The sequence below is a fragment of the Lethenteron reissneri genome, chromosome 59, assembly GCF_015708825.2.
Source record: "Lethenteron reissneri isolate LAM-NWPU_2019-01 chromosome 59, ASM1570882v1, whole genome shotgun sequence".
Classification (NCBI taxonomy): domain Eukaryota; kingdom Metazoa; phylum Chordata; class Hyperoartia; order Petromyzontiformes; family Petromyzontidae; genus Lethenteron; species Lethenteron reissneri.
In genome coordinates this window covers 6,984,955-6,998,128 of record NC_083837.1, presented here as the reverse complement: position 1 = coordinate 6,998,128, position 13,174 = coordinate 6,984,955, and the positions used below count along the sequence as shown (strand labels likewise).

General features: G+C 45.6%; 1 protein-coding gene across 2 annotated transcripts in view; it reads left to right on the top strand.

The window, feature by feature from the left end:
* LOC133357662 (short transient receptor potential channel 7-like) overlaps nt 1-6,129 on the top strand; it is an 85,383-nt gene extending 79,254 nt beyond the window's left edge. Inside the window, exons 12-14 of one of the 2 annotated variants that reach the window (XM_061575742.1) lie at nt 3,057-3,128; nt 4,842-4,917; nt 5,645-6,129. In XM_061575742.1, the coding sequence (XP_061431726.1) occupies nt 3,057-3,128; nt 4,842-4,917; nt 5,645-5,829 (333 nt within the window). In that variant the 3' untranslated portion in view covers nt 5,830-6,129. The remainder of the gene's footprint in view (nt 1-3,056; nt 3,129-4,841; nt 4,918-5,644) is intronic. The other variant, XM_061575744.1, reaches the window with a different exon arrangement.
* Nucleotides 6,130-13,174: the final 7,045 nt, after the last annotated feature.

The following is a 13,174-nucleotide window of genomic DNA, read 5'->3' as shown; positions in this document are numbered from 1 at the left end:
TCAGAAGTGACCCTGGCCATCACAAATGAGAGCTCAACAAAGAGGCTCATCATCGTCACGTTTTCAGTTTTTTTTTCAGTTTAATGTATTTGGTATAGCCCTGTGAGCCATTCGGCTTTTGAATCGGGTGCAACCACAACAAACAAAAAACAAAAACATGAACAAGAAAACATCTTAAAGTGACTATGCACAAACAGAAAAATCCATGAAAAAACTGCAAGGTCTTCCAGAAAAAAAAGCACCGTACACCAACGCTGTGCAAAAATCCCAGTGGGATGTAAGACAAACAACAACAACAACCACAAGACAACTTAGATTAAAGCCATCATTCTGGACACTTATAGCAGCAGCAGACAAATACTGCACGTCTGTGCGGATGTGCTGCTGCAAAGCCCGCCCCCACCACCCGCCAGAGCCAATTAGCAAGGTTGTGTCACGTGAACAACACGTGGCCATTTTGTTACGAATACAGCCACACACCGGTTGTGTGTTGGAGAGTAAACCCACCTCGACGTTTACAGTTGGAGTACAGTGATCCCTCGTTTATCGTGGTTAATGGGGACCGGAACCCCTCGCGATAGGTGAAAATCCGCGAAGTAGGATTGGCCCCCCTAGGAATTTCCGTATATGTGTGTGTGGGTACCAGAATGTTTAAAATATGTATATTTATACTTCATATATATATATTTTACTTAAATCTATTTAATTATAAAACCTTAATATTATACATTCACTCACTCATATTTTACTTAAATCTATTTAATTATAAAACCTTAATATTATACATTCACTCTCTCTTTCTCATACGATACGTATGGGAGAGGATGCGATGATGCGCAGCCAATCAGCTCACGGGATGCTGTACATCCACTCGTGCTCTCATTCGTCGATCTCGCTCCGGGAACCAATCACGTGCCTTGTCTGAGTGCCCGTGGGTACAGTATGTACAAAGCCTCTGAGAGAGTTTCTCTCTTTGTCTGGCATCCTGGGAAACCGTTTCTCTCGCGCATCACGATGAAACAACGCTGCTTTCCGCAATACGGCTGCCGATATGGCGGTATTTTTGAATTTTTATTTTTCGATGAATATTTTTGAAAAATCCGCGATGCACTGAGGCCGCGAAACTTGAACCGCGAAGTGGCGAGGGATTACTGTACCGTCACGTTTCGCCCGTGATTACAATGACCACCAGCATCATCAGGCGACAGCCAGAATTGTGGAGAATTCCTCCTGTTTCGGTCTTATATGTTGAACGTATTTCACACTGTACACAGCCGACCGTGTAAATCGGAGGTGTGGGGGAAGGACAACAACACACACAAACACATTTATAAAGAAATTTTGTTTTCAATCTTAATTTAAAAGTGCATAGCTCCAGTTGCTTGATTTAAAGCTTTCTTGACTGCAGGAACTACTCTTTGGTTCTTTCCGTAAGGTCACATAGAAAGAAAATAGATTGAATAATAGAATACGACGTTTCGATTGCAACACAAGCAGTCGTCATCAGGTAGAACTAAATTTGAGAGAGAGACAAAACGCAGACACGGAGACACACAGACAGACACACAAGCAGAGAGAGACAACACAGATACACACAGAGAGAGACACAACATGGACACAGAGAGACCCAATGCCTCTGTGTCGTGGCCTTAAATAGAGAGATAGGGTGGGGGGGCAGAGAGAGAGGTGGGTCGGCTGGAGCAGAGAAATTACCATGTCAATGAGAGAGTTGTGTGGAAATCCACCCCGAAACGGCCGGGGGAGAGAAAGAGTGAATGGACCTATGAGAGCCTGGTAAATTTTAGAGAGAGAAATAGGCAGTTTGAGAAAACAACCTTAGCTAATTTTTGGAAATGTAATGCAATGCAACTCAAAGAGCCGGCTATGCGTTAACTGTGTGGAAATCCACCCGCTTTGAGGAGGATTTCCACACAACTCTCTCTAAAATTTACCAGTCTTGCTGGGTCTTTCTCTCCCCCTGCCGCCGCGGGGTGGATTTCCACACAGCTCTCTCATTGACATGGTAATTTCTCTGCTTTAGTAGACCCACCTCTCTCTCTGCCCCCCCTCTCTCTCTATTTAAGGCCACGACACAGAGGCATTGGGTCTCTGTGTGTCTATGTTGTGTGTCTCTCTCTGTGTGTATCTGTGTTGTCTCTCTCTGCTTGTGTGTCTCCGTGTCTGTGTTTTGTCTCTCTCTCAAATTTAGTTTTACCTGATTACGACTGCTTGTGTTGCAATCAAAACGTTGCATTCTATTATTTAATTTATTTTCTTCTACGTGACTTTACCGAAATAACCAAAGAGTAACTCCAGTTGCTTCTCCTAATAAATATAACTCATCTGTGACTGCGAGCATCTTAGCCACAAAAATCGGGTACCAGAGGGAAATATGTTTGACCTTGCAACACCCTTGAAGTGAGAAAAGTGAGTGGAGTGTGCTACGAACTCGGCGACCCGGGTTCGATTCTCGCGCACGTCCAACACCAGTGACGATTATCTGAACCGGTCCTCCTCTAGCTCGACTCAGCCTCAAAATGAGTATCTGGTGTGGTGTGTAAACATCGCCACTAGGGAGACAAAGGCGGCCGGACGTGGTGCTGGCCACCCACGCCCCCCGTGTACCGTTCCAGCCTTCATAGGTGCTCGCTAACAGCACTTGCCCCAACAGTCTGCTAAAGGCTACACGGGGGATCTGTGTCTTTGGTTGCCCGCCAAAGGTGTCTGAAAGTCCGACTTGGTCCTAAGCAAGGAAAGAAATTTCCAACAATGGTCTACGGCTATACAGTTATAATCTTGACATACATACAAAGCATGCATCATTCCGTTGTTTTGAGTTAATCTCTCATCATTTAATTTAATGAGTGATCTAACTTCCTCTGTTGTATTCCGCCATTGCAAACCCGTCTTTTGAGCCAGACACCCTGTGTTTTAAAGGGCTCCATAGCTCGTCGTTGGGTCTGTCCAGCTTCAATCAAATTGTCTACGGCTACTGTCGACAGGTTGTGCGTCAATGGTTGTGCTATCATGAGTGTGTGCGAAATGTCATTCCTCAGGACCTGTATAGCCTGAGGAGCAACATGAACCGAAGCATGAACAGCATAGGTCAGCATCCCACCCGCTACCAGGTAAACACACACTTGCTCCACACGAAACGCTACGGTGGCAAGATGTTAATTCCCTCGCCTGGTATACAGGAGGTCGTGGGTTCGATCCCGACCCTGACGCCTGTGTATTTGGAGTTTGCATGTTCTTCCCGTGGTTGCGTGGATTTTCCTCCAGGTCCTCCGGTTTTTCCCTCCAAATTTAGAATCAACATCACACGTTTAGAGTATTTGGCTGCTATCAATTTCCACATGATAAACCACTTCGTTGAGCTATCATTTGTGGCCAGGTCGCTCCTGCAAAAGAGCTACATAGCTCGGTGGGGCCTTACCTGGTAAACCATGATGCCATGGTTTGGTACGGATGGTGTTTTTCTTCTCTTTTTTTAAACGCTTAAACGTTTTTGATATAAAACGCAAGAGACACCCCATGTACACAAAGGAGGGTGAGACTGAGAGCTTCGTCCCACAGGTAGTCAAGCATCCATCCCGATACGGCCATCTCCTGGCCACTCAGCAGCCCACTGGTTATTTATCAGTTAGTCTCCCTAAACTAAACTAATTTTACTTTTACCAGGTAAGGTCCACTGAGCTGTATAGCTCTTTTTCAGAAGCGACCTGGCCACAGGTGATAGCTCAACAAAGAGGGACTATCACGTGGATATTTATAGCAGCCAAATACTCTAAATGCATGATTCTAAATTGTGGAGCGAAAAACCGGAAGCTCTGGAGAAAAATCCATGGGACCTCGGGGAGAGACAGAGACACGGAAACTCCAAATATACACCAGGAATCAGAGTCAGGAGAGAACCCAGGATTATCCTGCATACCAGGCAAGGGAGTTAACATCTCCTAGCCACTGCTCCCGTTCAGGTACTAACCAGGCTCAAGCCCGCTGAGCTTTACGAGATATCGGGGCAGCGGCGTGGTTGAGCGGTGGCTCGTCGCAGAGGTTCACGGTGTGAGTCCAAGGACCGCCCTGGTTAATACTGCGGGTGCGGGCACAGGATACCACGCCCGACTGTCTGCTACAAATTGGATGTCAAAGGTCCCATGATGTCATTGGCAAGAGTAGGCCATTGTGCGCCGGCGGTGTGTCAAGGTCTAAACTTAATGTCGCCGCTGATTACTCAACCGGGAATATTCTCCACCCATAGCTGGCGATCATTGTCCCTCCACTGGCAGAGCGATGCCCCCACACAGGTGTCTCTTGCAATAGATCGGATCCATTCGGGGGTGACTTGTTCATCCTGATTTTTTTTTTAATGAAAAGTCCTCCGGTTTTTTCCCCTCCACATTTATAAACATGCATGTGGCTTATTTCGTTTATTTTGGCTGCTATAAATGTCCAAATGATGGGCCACTTTGTTGAGTTATCATTTGTGAACAGGTAGCTTCTGAAAAATAAGTTAATACCTGACTGGGCGTTGCCTGGTAGGATGGGGATGGTTTAGTTGTATTTGTATATTTTTTGGTGATTTGCTTACCTTTCTTGTACTTTGCACTACTCTAGTGTTATTGAGCTGTTTGTTGTTGTAACGTTCTTACCCACCCCTACTGGACATCTGTGAAAAATAGCTTTATAGTTAATCAGATTCCTCCAGTATAAATAAATCTGCTGATTCTGATATGCTCATATATTATCTCAGCACGACAGCACAATTACAATGGCATTGCAGTATCAGGCACCGCGCAATGCTTGCTCGCGGTCACCGTTTCTGTCACGCTGTTCCGCAGCAAATCATGAAACGGCTCATCAAGAGGTACGTCTTGAAAGCCCAGTTCGACAAGGAGAACGACGAGGTCAACGAAGGTAACGGCCACATTCAATTAAAAACACTTTTTTGAAATTACTGATGTTGCTGATGGTGATGACGATTATTGCTCACAATGACGACGACGATGATGACGTTTTTAATCAACGTAAATTTAAATAGTATGAACCAACTGTGGCGCTTTCGAACCGAGGATGAAAGCACTGATTAGCAATCTCCGTCTGGTCTGTCCATCCAAAATGCGGGTGGGGGGCACAATAAGTTATGTAAATGTAAACCAATGGGGAGTTCAACTTGAGTGCAAAGTTGTGTTGCTATCAGGGATTTTCCCCATTGATTAAAGAGGGTTTCCCAACACTTGAGAGACGTAAAATTTGCGCCAAAAAGGATTCGCCCTGGCATTGCGTGTGAGGTCATTGTGCGACACATCACACATGGGGAGCGGTAGTGAAGTGGTTAGCGCGCTGCGCTACAAACTCGGCCACCCGAATTGGATTCCTGCTCACGGCCAACATCTGTGACGATTATCTGAACCGTTCCTGGGCCTCCCCTAGGTCGACTCAGCCTCAAATTAGTACCTAGAGCGGTGTGTAAAACATCGCCACTGGGGAGACAAAGGCGACCGGGCGTGATGCTTACCACCCACTCGCCCCCTCATGTGCATTGCTGGCCTTTATAGGTGCTACTCGCTAACAGCACTTGCACCAATCATATGTTCAGGCCACACGGGAAATCTTTATGTATGTGCCCGCGTGTCACTTGCAGGAGAGCTCAAGGACATCAAGCAGGACATCTCTAGCCTGCGCTATGAGCTCCTGGAGGAAAAGTCCCAGAATGCCGAGGACCTCGCCGCCATTATCCAGCAGCTCAGTGAAAAGTTCAACCTGGAGATCCCACAGCCGTCCGACAACGACGAGATGGACTTGGAGGAGAAAGACGTCAGGTTATAGCCCTTGGAGCTGTGGGTTCGTGGGGGAGGAGGTGGCGAAAGTCTCTCACTTAGGGCGGTGTGCGTGTGATTGACGTACAACGACAGAGGACGCGGGTGGGGGGGGGGTCAGCGGCGACCTTATCGTTGGTCTCTTTGCTGAGTAACAAGAGGACGACTTGCTTGTGTGAAGCGGGCCACACTGAGCAGTCGTAAGGAGCCTAAAAGTAAAACGGGACGAGGACAACGCTGCTTGCGCGTGCAAAACGTTTGCGTTTTCCATTCGAAAACGACGCCCCTCCCGCCCCCCCCCCCCCCCCCCCCCCCCCATCGTGTTCCCCGGTGTAAACGAAACAAAGAGAACATATACGTCGTAGCCTGATTACCACATCCGGTTGGCCATTTTTCTGCGTGAAATTACCAAAGCAGGCCGTCTGCTGTAATGTGGACGTTAAACAACAACAAAAAGACAGGGGTGATCGTTCATAAGGACGGGCTATTTGTGTGCTCATGCATTAAGCCCAAATCCCAAATGTGAAAGTTATAAGAAATTAAATTATATACAGTAGTCCCTCAGTTAACAGTGACATCGGTTAACGTTTTTTGCGGTGAACGTTTCGCTTCCCACAGAGAATCCCCGTGGTTTGAACTGACGTTAACACTTTCATGTAACGGTAACGTGTTTATGTTGTGCACGCCAATTTTTGCCAATTCCAGCGCTCCTAAGTTAGGGCTGAGCCATGCCCTCAGCCAATTAGCAACTCTCATTTGCAAGCGTTTAGACCTCGAATGGCTTTATGCTTAACATGTTTTCTGTTTTTAGCAGTGGAAACACTATTTTGGCAGTGGAAACACTTATAATTGAATTAGATTAACAGTCATTTCGGTGAACAGTAGTTTCTGTGGAACGGATTAAAAACGTTAACCAAGGGACTACTGTGTATATATATTTCTGCAGCATTATTAAAATTGCTAAGTTCCCTCTTGCAATGGGCTGTCACCAGATGAAAGTACCAATTGGTTCCATTTAACATTGGAGCAGTTTCTTTGTCCCATATTTAAGATGCGTTTGTGCCAGCAGACCTGCATTGGCTTCATGCGTCCCGGCTCCCACAGTGCCCCACTCCTGAATATAGCAGTCGTGCTAGCGTGAGATATTATTTTGACCACGTTGAATTTGGACCCAGATTAGTATACGGTAGATTATTTGAAACCCGATGGGTGCACGTGCAATTTCATACCGACCTCCCAGTGCACCTCTCGTTTTGATCTGGCTGTCCCATATCTTATTACAGACCAATTCAGACCTTATTGGTCACCCCGTGCCCTTATGATTGTCGACGTTCATCCTACAAAGTCCCACCACAAGGGAGAAACACAAATAAATAGACAAAAACATACTTTCATTCAATTTCCTTGTACAAGAATACGGGTAAACCGTATGGGTTGACATGAATGCTATCCTGTCATGTTGGCTTCCATAATGCACTTGCGCGCTGTTATCTTGGACAAATTTAAAAGCAGTGTGAGTCACGTGAATGCCACTTTCAATTCCTCCCCCCCCCCCCCCCTGTGAATGAAGCTTATAAAACTCAAAACAGACAGCCCGGCGCATACATCCTGTGTGCTCCTATTAAAATAAGAGCTTCTGGTTTCCGAGGTTGTATTTGTAACCATGGTGGAGACCCCCTCTCTCCATTTAGAAATGACGGGCCAACTCATTTTCACAATTGATTCTAAGACTAGTGGCTCTGAGTAAGAGTTGTTAATATGCCCATTCTCGTCAACCTTAGCAGAGTAGGGATGGGTTTTGGATATAAAAATTCAATATTTTCTGATCATTTCCATTTTGTAATAGTGGAAACCGTGCTTGAGCGAAACGAAAGCGGCATCACGTGGCATTGTTGCCACTTTTAGCGGGGACAAAAGGGGAAGTGACATACTGTTAAGACGTCATTTCCTGTGGCATCATACTTTCAGATGAATCCGAAAGAAAAATGGACCACCCTAAATTTTGCATCTCGGTCTGATTTCCAGATTGGTATTTTGAGGATTAAACTAAATTGGAAGCATATCCCTACTTCTAAGTTACTTCTGCAGGGAATTACCAAAGTACACGGTCTGCTGAAAGGTGGACATTAAAGACCCAACAAAACATTATCTGCAAGAGTGTGTGCCAGCGTTGGATAACTTAAACGGCGGAGAATCCAAACAAATTATAAAATTCCCAAACAACGGATGTCGTACGAAAAAAACTATACATTTACTGTGCCTATGTAAATATGAAAATTAGACATCTTTTGCAAAATATATATTGTGAATCTCTTTGGTCAGTCACATCCAGATTATATTATTGACATTCGCCCATTATTACTTATTTTAGTTTGTGTCCACCATCACAGAGTAGTCGTAGTGTAACTCTAGGGAAGCACACTGGTCGTGTTCTTCTCTTAGAGGTTATTGGCACAAAATCAAACGATCAAACGATGTATTTAAATGGTTTTCTATTAAATGAGTACGCGTTAGTTGAAAGTAAGATGTGTGTATATATACGACAGTATTTTTATGCCAAAAAAAGACAAACGTTCTAAGCAATTCAATGGGGTTGTTGTTTTGTTATTCCACCATTCAACACATTATTTAAGTTGGTGTTTACACTGTATTTTGTCTCTGGGCCCCCTCAAAGATCTTTGGGGTTCGTGTTAAACGGATAACTCATCAAAATAAGTGGGCATTCATAATGATTGATGGAAACCTAGCTGATGACAGCATTTCCTCAAACAATAAGGGGTTGTTCCCCCCTCCCCCCTCAAATCCCAGCTTCTGGCCCACATGCACACACAAGCTACCATCAACTTTGGAGCCAATTCACAAGGTTGATGCGTGAGGACTTGCAATCTCAGAGTCCGCCGGTTCGATCTCCTGGCATGACAAGTTTCTCGTATCAACGCAACCTCTGTCCGCCCAGCAGCACAAACAAGTACAACCCACAGTTGATCAGCAGGCAGGCCGTGCGTGCTGGGGTGGAGTGTCGTTTTCCTTTGCGGTGGCATGTGCTGTGACTTCTCCCAGAATTTGCACGCTGTGTGTGCATGTGAGCACAGATCCGTGAGTCTCCATCCATACGACCACCTCTGTCTGTTTTGTAAGACACGGAGCCATCACTCGCACAGTATTTAATCGCCAATTGAGAAGAAAGGGGCGTTTAAAATCAATGTGTGTACGTATGTTGAATTTCTTTCGCACCGTACATAGCCAACCGTGCTTATCGGAGGTGTGGGGGAAGGACAACAAACTAAACACGAAAAGTAGTTCTAAAGAAATTGTTTCAATCTAGATTATTTAAACGTGCGTAGCTCCAGTGGCTTCCTCATATCGGAATGAAGAGCGTTCCAGACGACCGCAGAAGCGCATCTGAAAACGCGCGATGCAGTGACCATCTTTGTTCGATGCCCAGCCAGAAGCTGCCGCGATGATGACCTTGACGAGATCAGCAAGATAGATATTAAATCAAAGGGGTATGTTAAAACAGATCGCGCTTACCTTTGCATTCCCCCTGAATGTAGACTACGCATCGTTAAAAATATGTACAATTTCTAACGTGTCGTCATTAAAATTGTTAATGTGCATAATTGCCTGAATTATTATGATGCGGTTAGAGCCAAAATTAAATGTTTAAGTCACTAGATGCCTCTTTAGTCGCACGAATCAGGGTACCGTAAGGGAATATTTTTGACCCAGCAACAACGCGTTTACTAATTTTCGCACGCACAAAGTCACTTCTGCCATTGGCGAGGGTATCTTGCAGTGACAAGTGACTTGGAATAGGTGGACATGGAAGAGGTTCCCTGGCCCCTCCATTAAACATTTGGTGTTTACTTTCTGACCCAATTAATTCAGTTCATTACCTCGAATGTGATGAGGAAAAGAGGAACGTCTCTGGCCTGGACTTGTACAGGGGCAGGGAGTCGACAGCGCTGATGGATGGCGGAGGGACGTTCCAGATTACGGGGACAACAGAGGAGAAAAAGCGACAATCACTGACCAGAGTTCGACTGAGGCTTCGATAAAATGCCATGAATACCGGAGGAGAGTGAATTTGGTTTGGAATGACTCTTAATTGTAATCAAAGTAGTCAAATAATTAACTCTCATGGTGGAGCGATAGCTTAGTGGTTGTTGTGTTTCCAGGCCACAGGTAACATCAGTGGCGAGTGCCATCCAAACCGGTCCTTGGCACTTTCCTTTACCGACCTTCACTCACCACAATGGTGAAGAATGATCGTACAACCCCCACATACTGGCACGGTATGAGGAGGCCTAAATTCAACAGTTGATTAACTTGGGAGCTGTAAACTATAATTGTAATGGTATAAGAATTAAAGGGTTTGCTTTTAGCATGGGTATTGGACATGCAGCACTGACTTAAAACAATGTAAGCTCACGATATACAATGCGTCTCCTTGTGCAAGAATTATTTTTAACTCGCATAGCCCGTGTGCAGCCACTGCAGGTGCATTCAACGCGATGTTATGAAAATGAGAGCATTTCATCATTTGTGACCCAAAATCGTGAGAATTCCTCGAATCCGAGGAGGAGTAAAATCATTCCATGTAGAACTGGGCTATCCATTTGATCGCTCGACTCATTGGATAAAACAAAAATAAAAACTGTCATTGCACGAAGAGGTCCGATCTCAGTTGCACTTGTGCCGCTGGGTGGGAGGTGATGGACTGGGCATCGTGACGTCATCAGTATCATCAACGTCACGCTGGGCGTGGCTTAAAGGGGGTTTCCAGCCTTGGAGAGGAGTACTATCAAATGGGCCCGAGTAATCGACCGCGCAACAGTAGTCGATCGCAATTCGCATCCAATGAATCCATATAATCAAATAGTCGCCAGTTCTAACTCCATGGCAAGAATGCACGTGACAATCCACCTCCCAGTTTGATGGATTTACATGATTCTGCGTCACAATGTCGACCACAATTCAATTGTTGTGAATAGTTTTTTTTCGTCTCCTTTGAATTGTGTCGAATGTTTTTTTGTCTCGTTTTGTCTCGTTCCTTCAATAAGCCAAAAGGATAACATTTGCAGAAACCGTACAGTAATTTGCATACACTGTCATTTGCTCAAATCACGATTCTTACACGCGCGATTCGATGCAATTATCGTGAGTGTGAGAATTGATTTTTGATTGATGGATCATGACATGCCTAGGATGCTGCCGTAATGCAATGGCTAAGCAGATTGGACTTGCAATCCAGGGACCCACCGGCATGATTCCATTTTGTGGCCCGACCGGAGAAACAACGGGGCCAGTTACTTAAGATACCACCACCTCTGTGCACCCAGTAGTATACAGTTACATGAGTGTAGTGAAAACGTGGGGTTTCCCATACGTCTTTTCTAAAATGCCTGGACAGGGTGGAAGAGTAGGCCCATTACCCTCGAGAGCAGTGGTTCTTAACCTGGGGTGCACGCTGGCACCCCCTGGCGGTGAGAGATGCCCTTCATGAGGGTAGCGAAACATGGTCAGATTTGTTTTTTAGAAGGTAAATCATCGCAACGTAAACTAAACACGGGCACGTAAGTAACAACTACTTTATTTCATCAAACCTACGTATTTATTAACATTAATGTTTCACGATTGAGAACCAAAGCGGCGCAAGGCTGCAGTAAAGGTTACGCACCACTGCCCAAGAGGGTATCTCTGAGAGCTCCCTGTAGTAAAGGCCGTTCGGCAAGCATTGGGGTTAAGAGCTGCCCGTAGTTAAAGCCGTTCGGCAAGCATGGGCGTTTAGCACCCTAACTTGGCCTAACACTTGATGGTAACACTTGATGTTAAGCCACGTTGGATTGCTTGGTGGATTGTTCGTTGCCACTAATTAATCGTTGCAATTGGTTTTGTTGTTTACCGTAGCAAAATGCCCGATTCTCAAACGAAAGGTTGTGAGTTCAATTGCCGGTCTGGAACGGTCGATCCTACAGTGCGGACTGGTTCCCACAATAGAAATGTCGAGTTGACACCGCTAGTTCAGAGCCACCAACAGGGATGAGCCTCATGTATCACTTGCTTAAGCATAGGGCACTTTTGACTTTGAATTTATGTAATCATCAAATAGTTATTGTCAGTTTTACATTGAACAAAGGTTCCCCAGTTCCGTTGTTACGTGTAGGTTTAGCATTGTATAATTATCATAGTCGCCAAATGAAATGAAATGTCTTATATTTTGTATTACAGTATTATATGCGAATAAAATATAAACAATGTCTCAGTAGCCTTCAATTGACATTTTCATGTATGCTGTTGGACTTCTTTCGCACCGTACGTAGCCAACCATGCTAATCGGAGGTGCAGTGTTGAGTCAATCGGTAGTGTTAAATGTATGGGAAGTGTTGGGGTAGTGTTAGTATATGGGGTAGTGTTAGTCTATGGGAAGTGTTGCATCTATGGGTAATGTTGAGTCTATGGGTGGTGTAAGTCTTTGGGCAGTATGTATGCATGATGGACTTCTTTTGCACCATACGTAGTCAACTGGGCTAATCGGAGGTGCAGTGTTGAGTAAATGAGTTGTATTAGTCTACGGGTAGTGTTGAGTCTATGGGTAGTATTTAGTTTATGGGCAGTGTTGAGTTTATGGGAATTGTTGAGTCTATGGGCAGTGTTGAGTCAATGGGCAGTATTAGTCTATGGGTAGTGTTGAGTCGATGGGCAGTGTTGAATCTGTGGGAAGTGTTGAGTCAATTGGGTAGTGTTGAATCTGTGGGAAGTGTTGAGTCTTTGGGAAGTGCTGAGTCTATGGGCAGTGTTGAATCTGTGGGAAGTGTTGAGTCTTTGTGAAGTGCTGAGTCTATGGGCAGTGTTGAGTCTATTGCCTAGTGTTAGTCTATGGGAAGTGTTGCATCTGGAGTGGCATGGTTGAACATGATCGCCACTACCTATAGTCGGCAGTACTAGCTTGTGTCAGTAGGGAGCGGAAGGGAGGCTGAACCTGCTGGATAATGATGACGGCCATTGGCCCTAGGCAATCCCTGGGGGGAGCATCGTGCCCAACGGTCGGGACCCCAGACCCCAGGAAGGGTGCTGGGGGATCGTGTTATTCTCCAGGCCTTTGGAGACGGTCCTGGAAGAAAGGCGTGGCTAGAGGCAGAGTGAGCCGGGTCCCTGTATATAAGCCAGGGCCCTGAGCGGTCCCAGCAGTCATCGTCCGGCCGAACACCGAAGAGCTACACCGGGAGCTCTGAAGAGAAGAGCCCAATGGGCAGAGCCGAACCCCTGGCTAGGGTCGGCTCGAGCTCGTACCAGTGAGAGCTCCAGCTTATAACCAGTGAAGACTCAAGAGAAGACTCAAGCCCCAGCAGTAT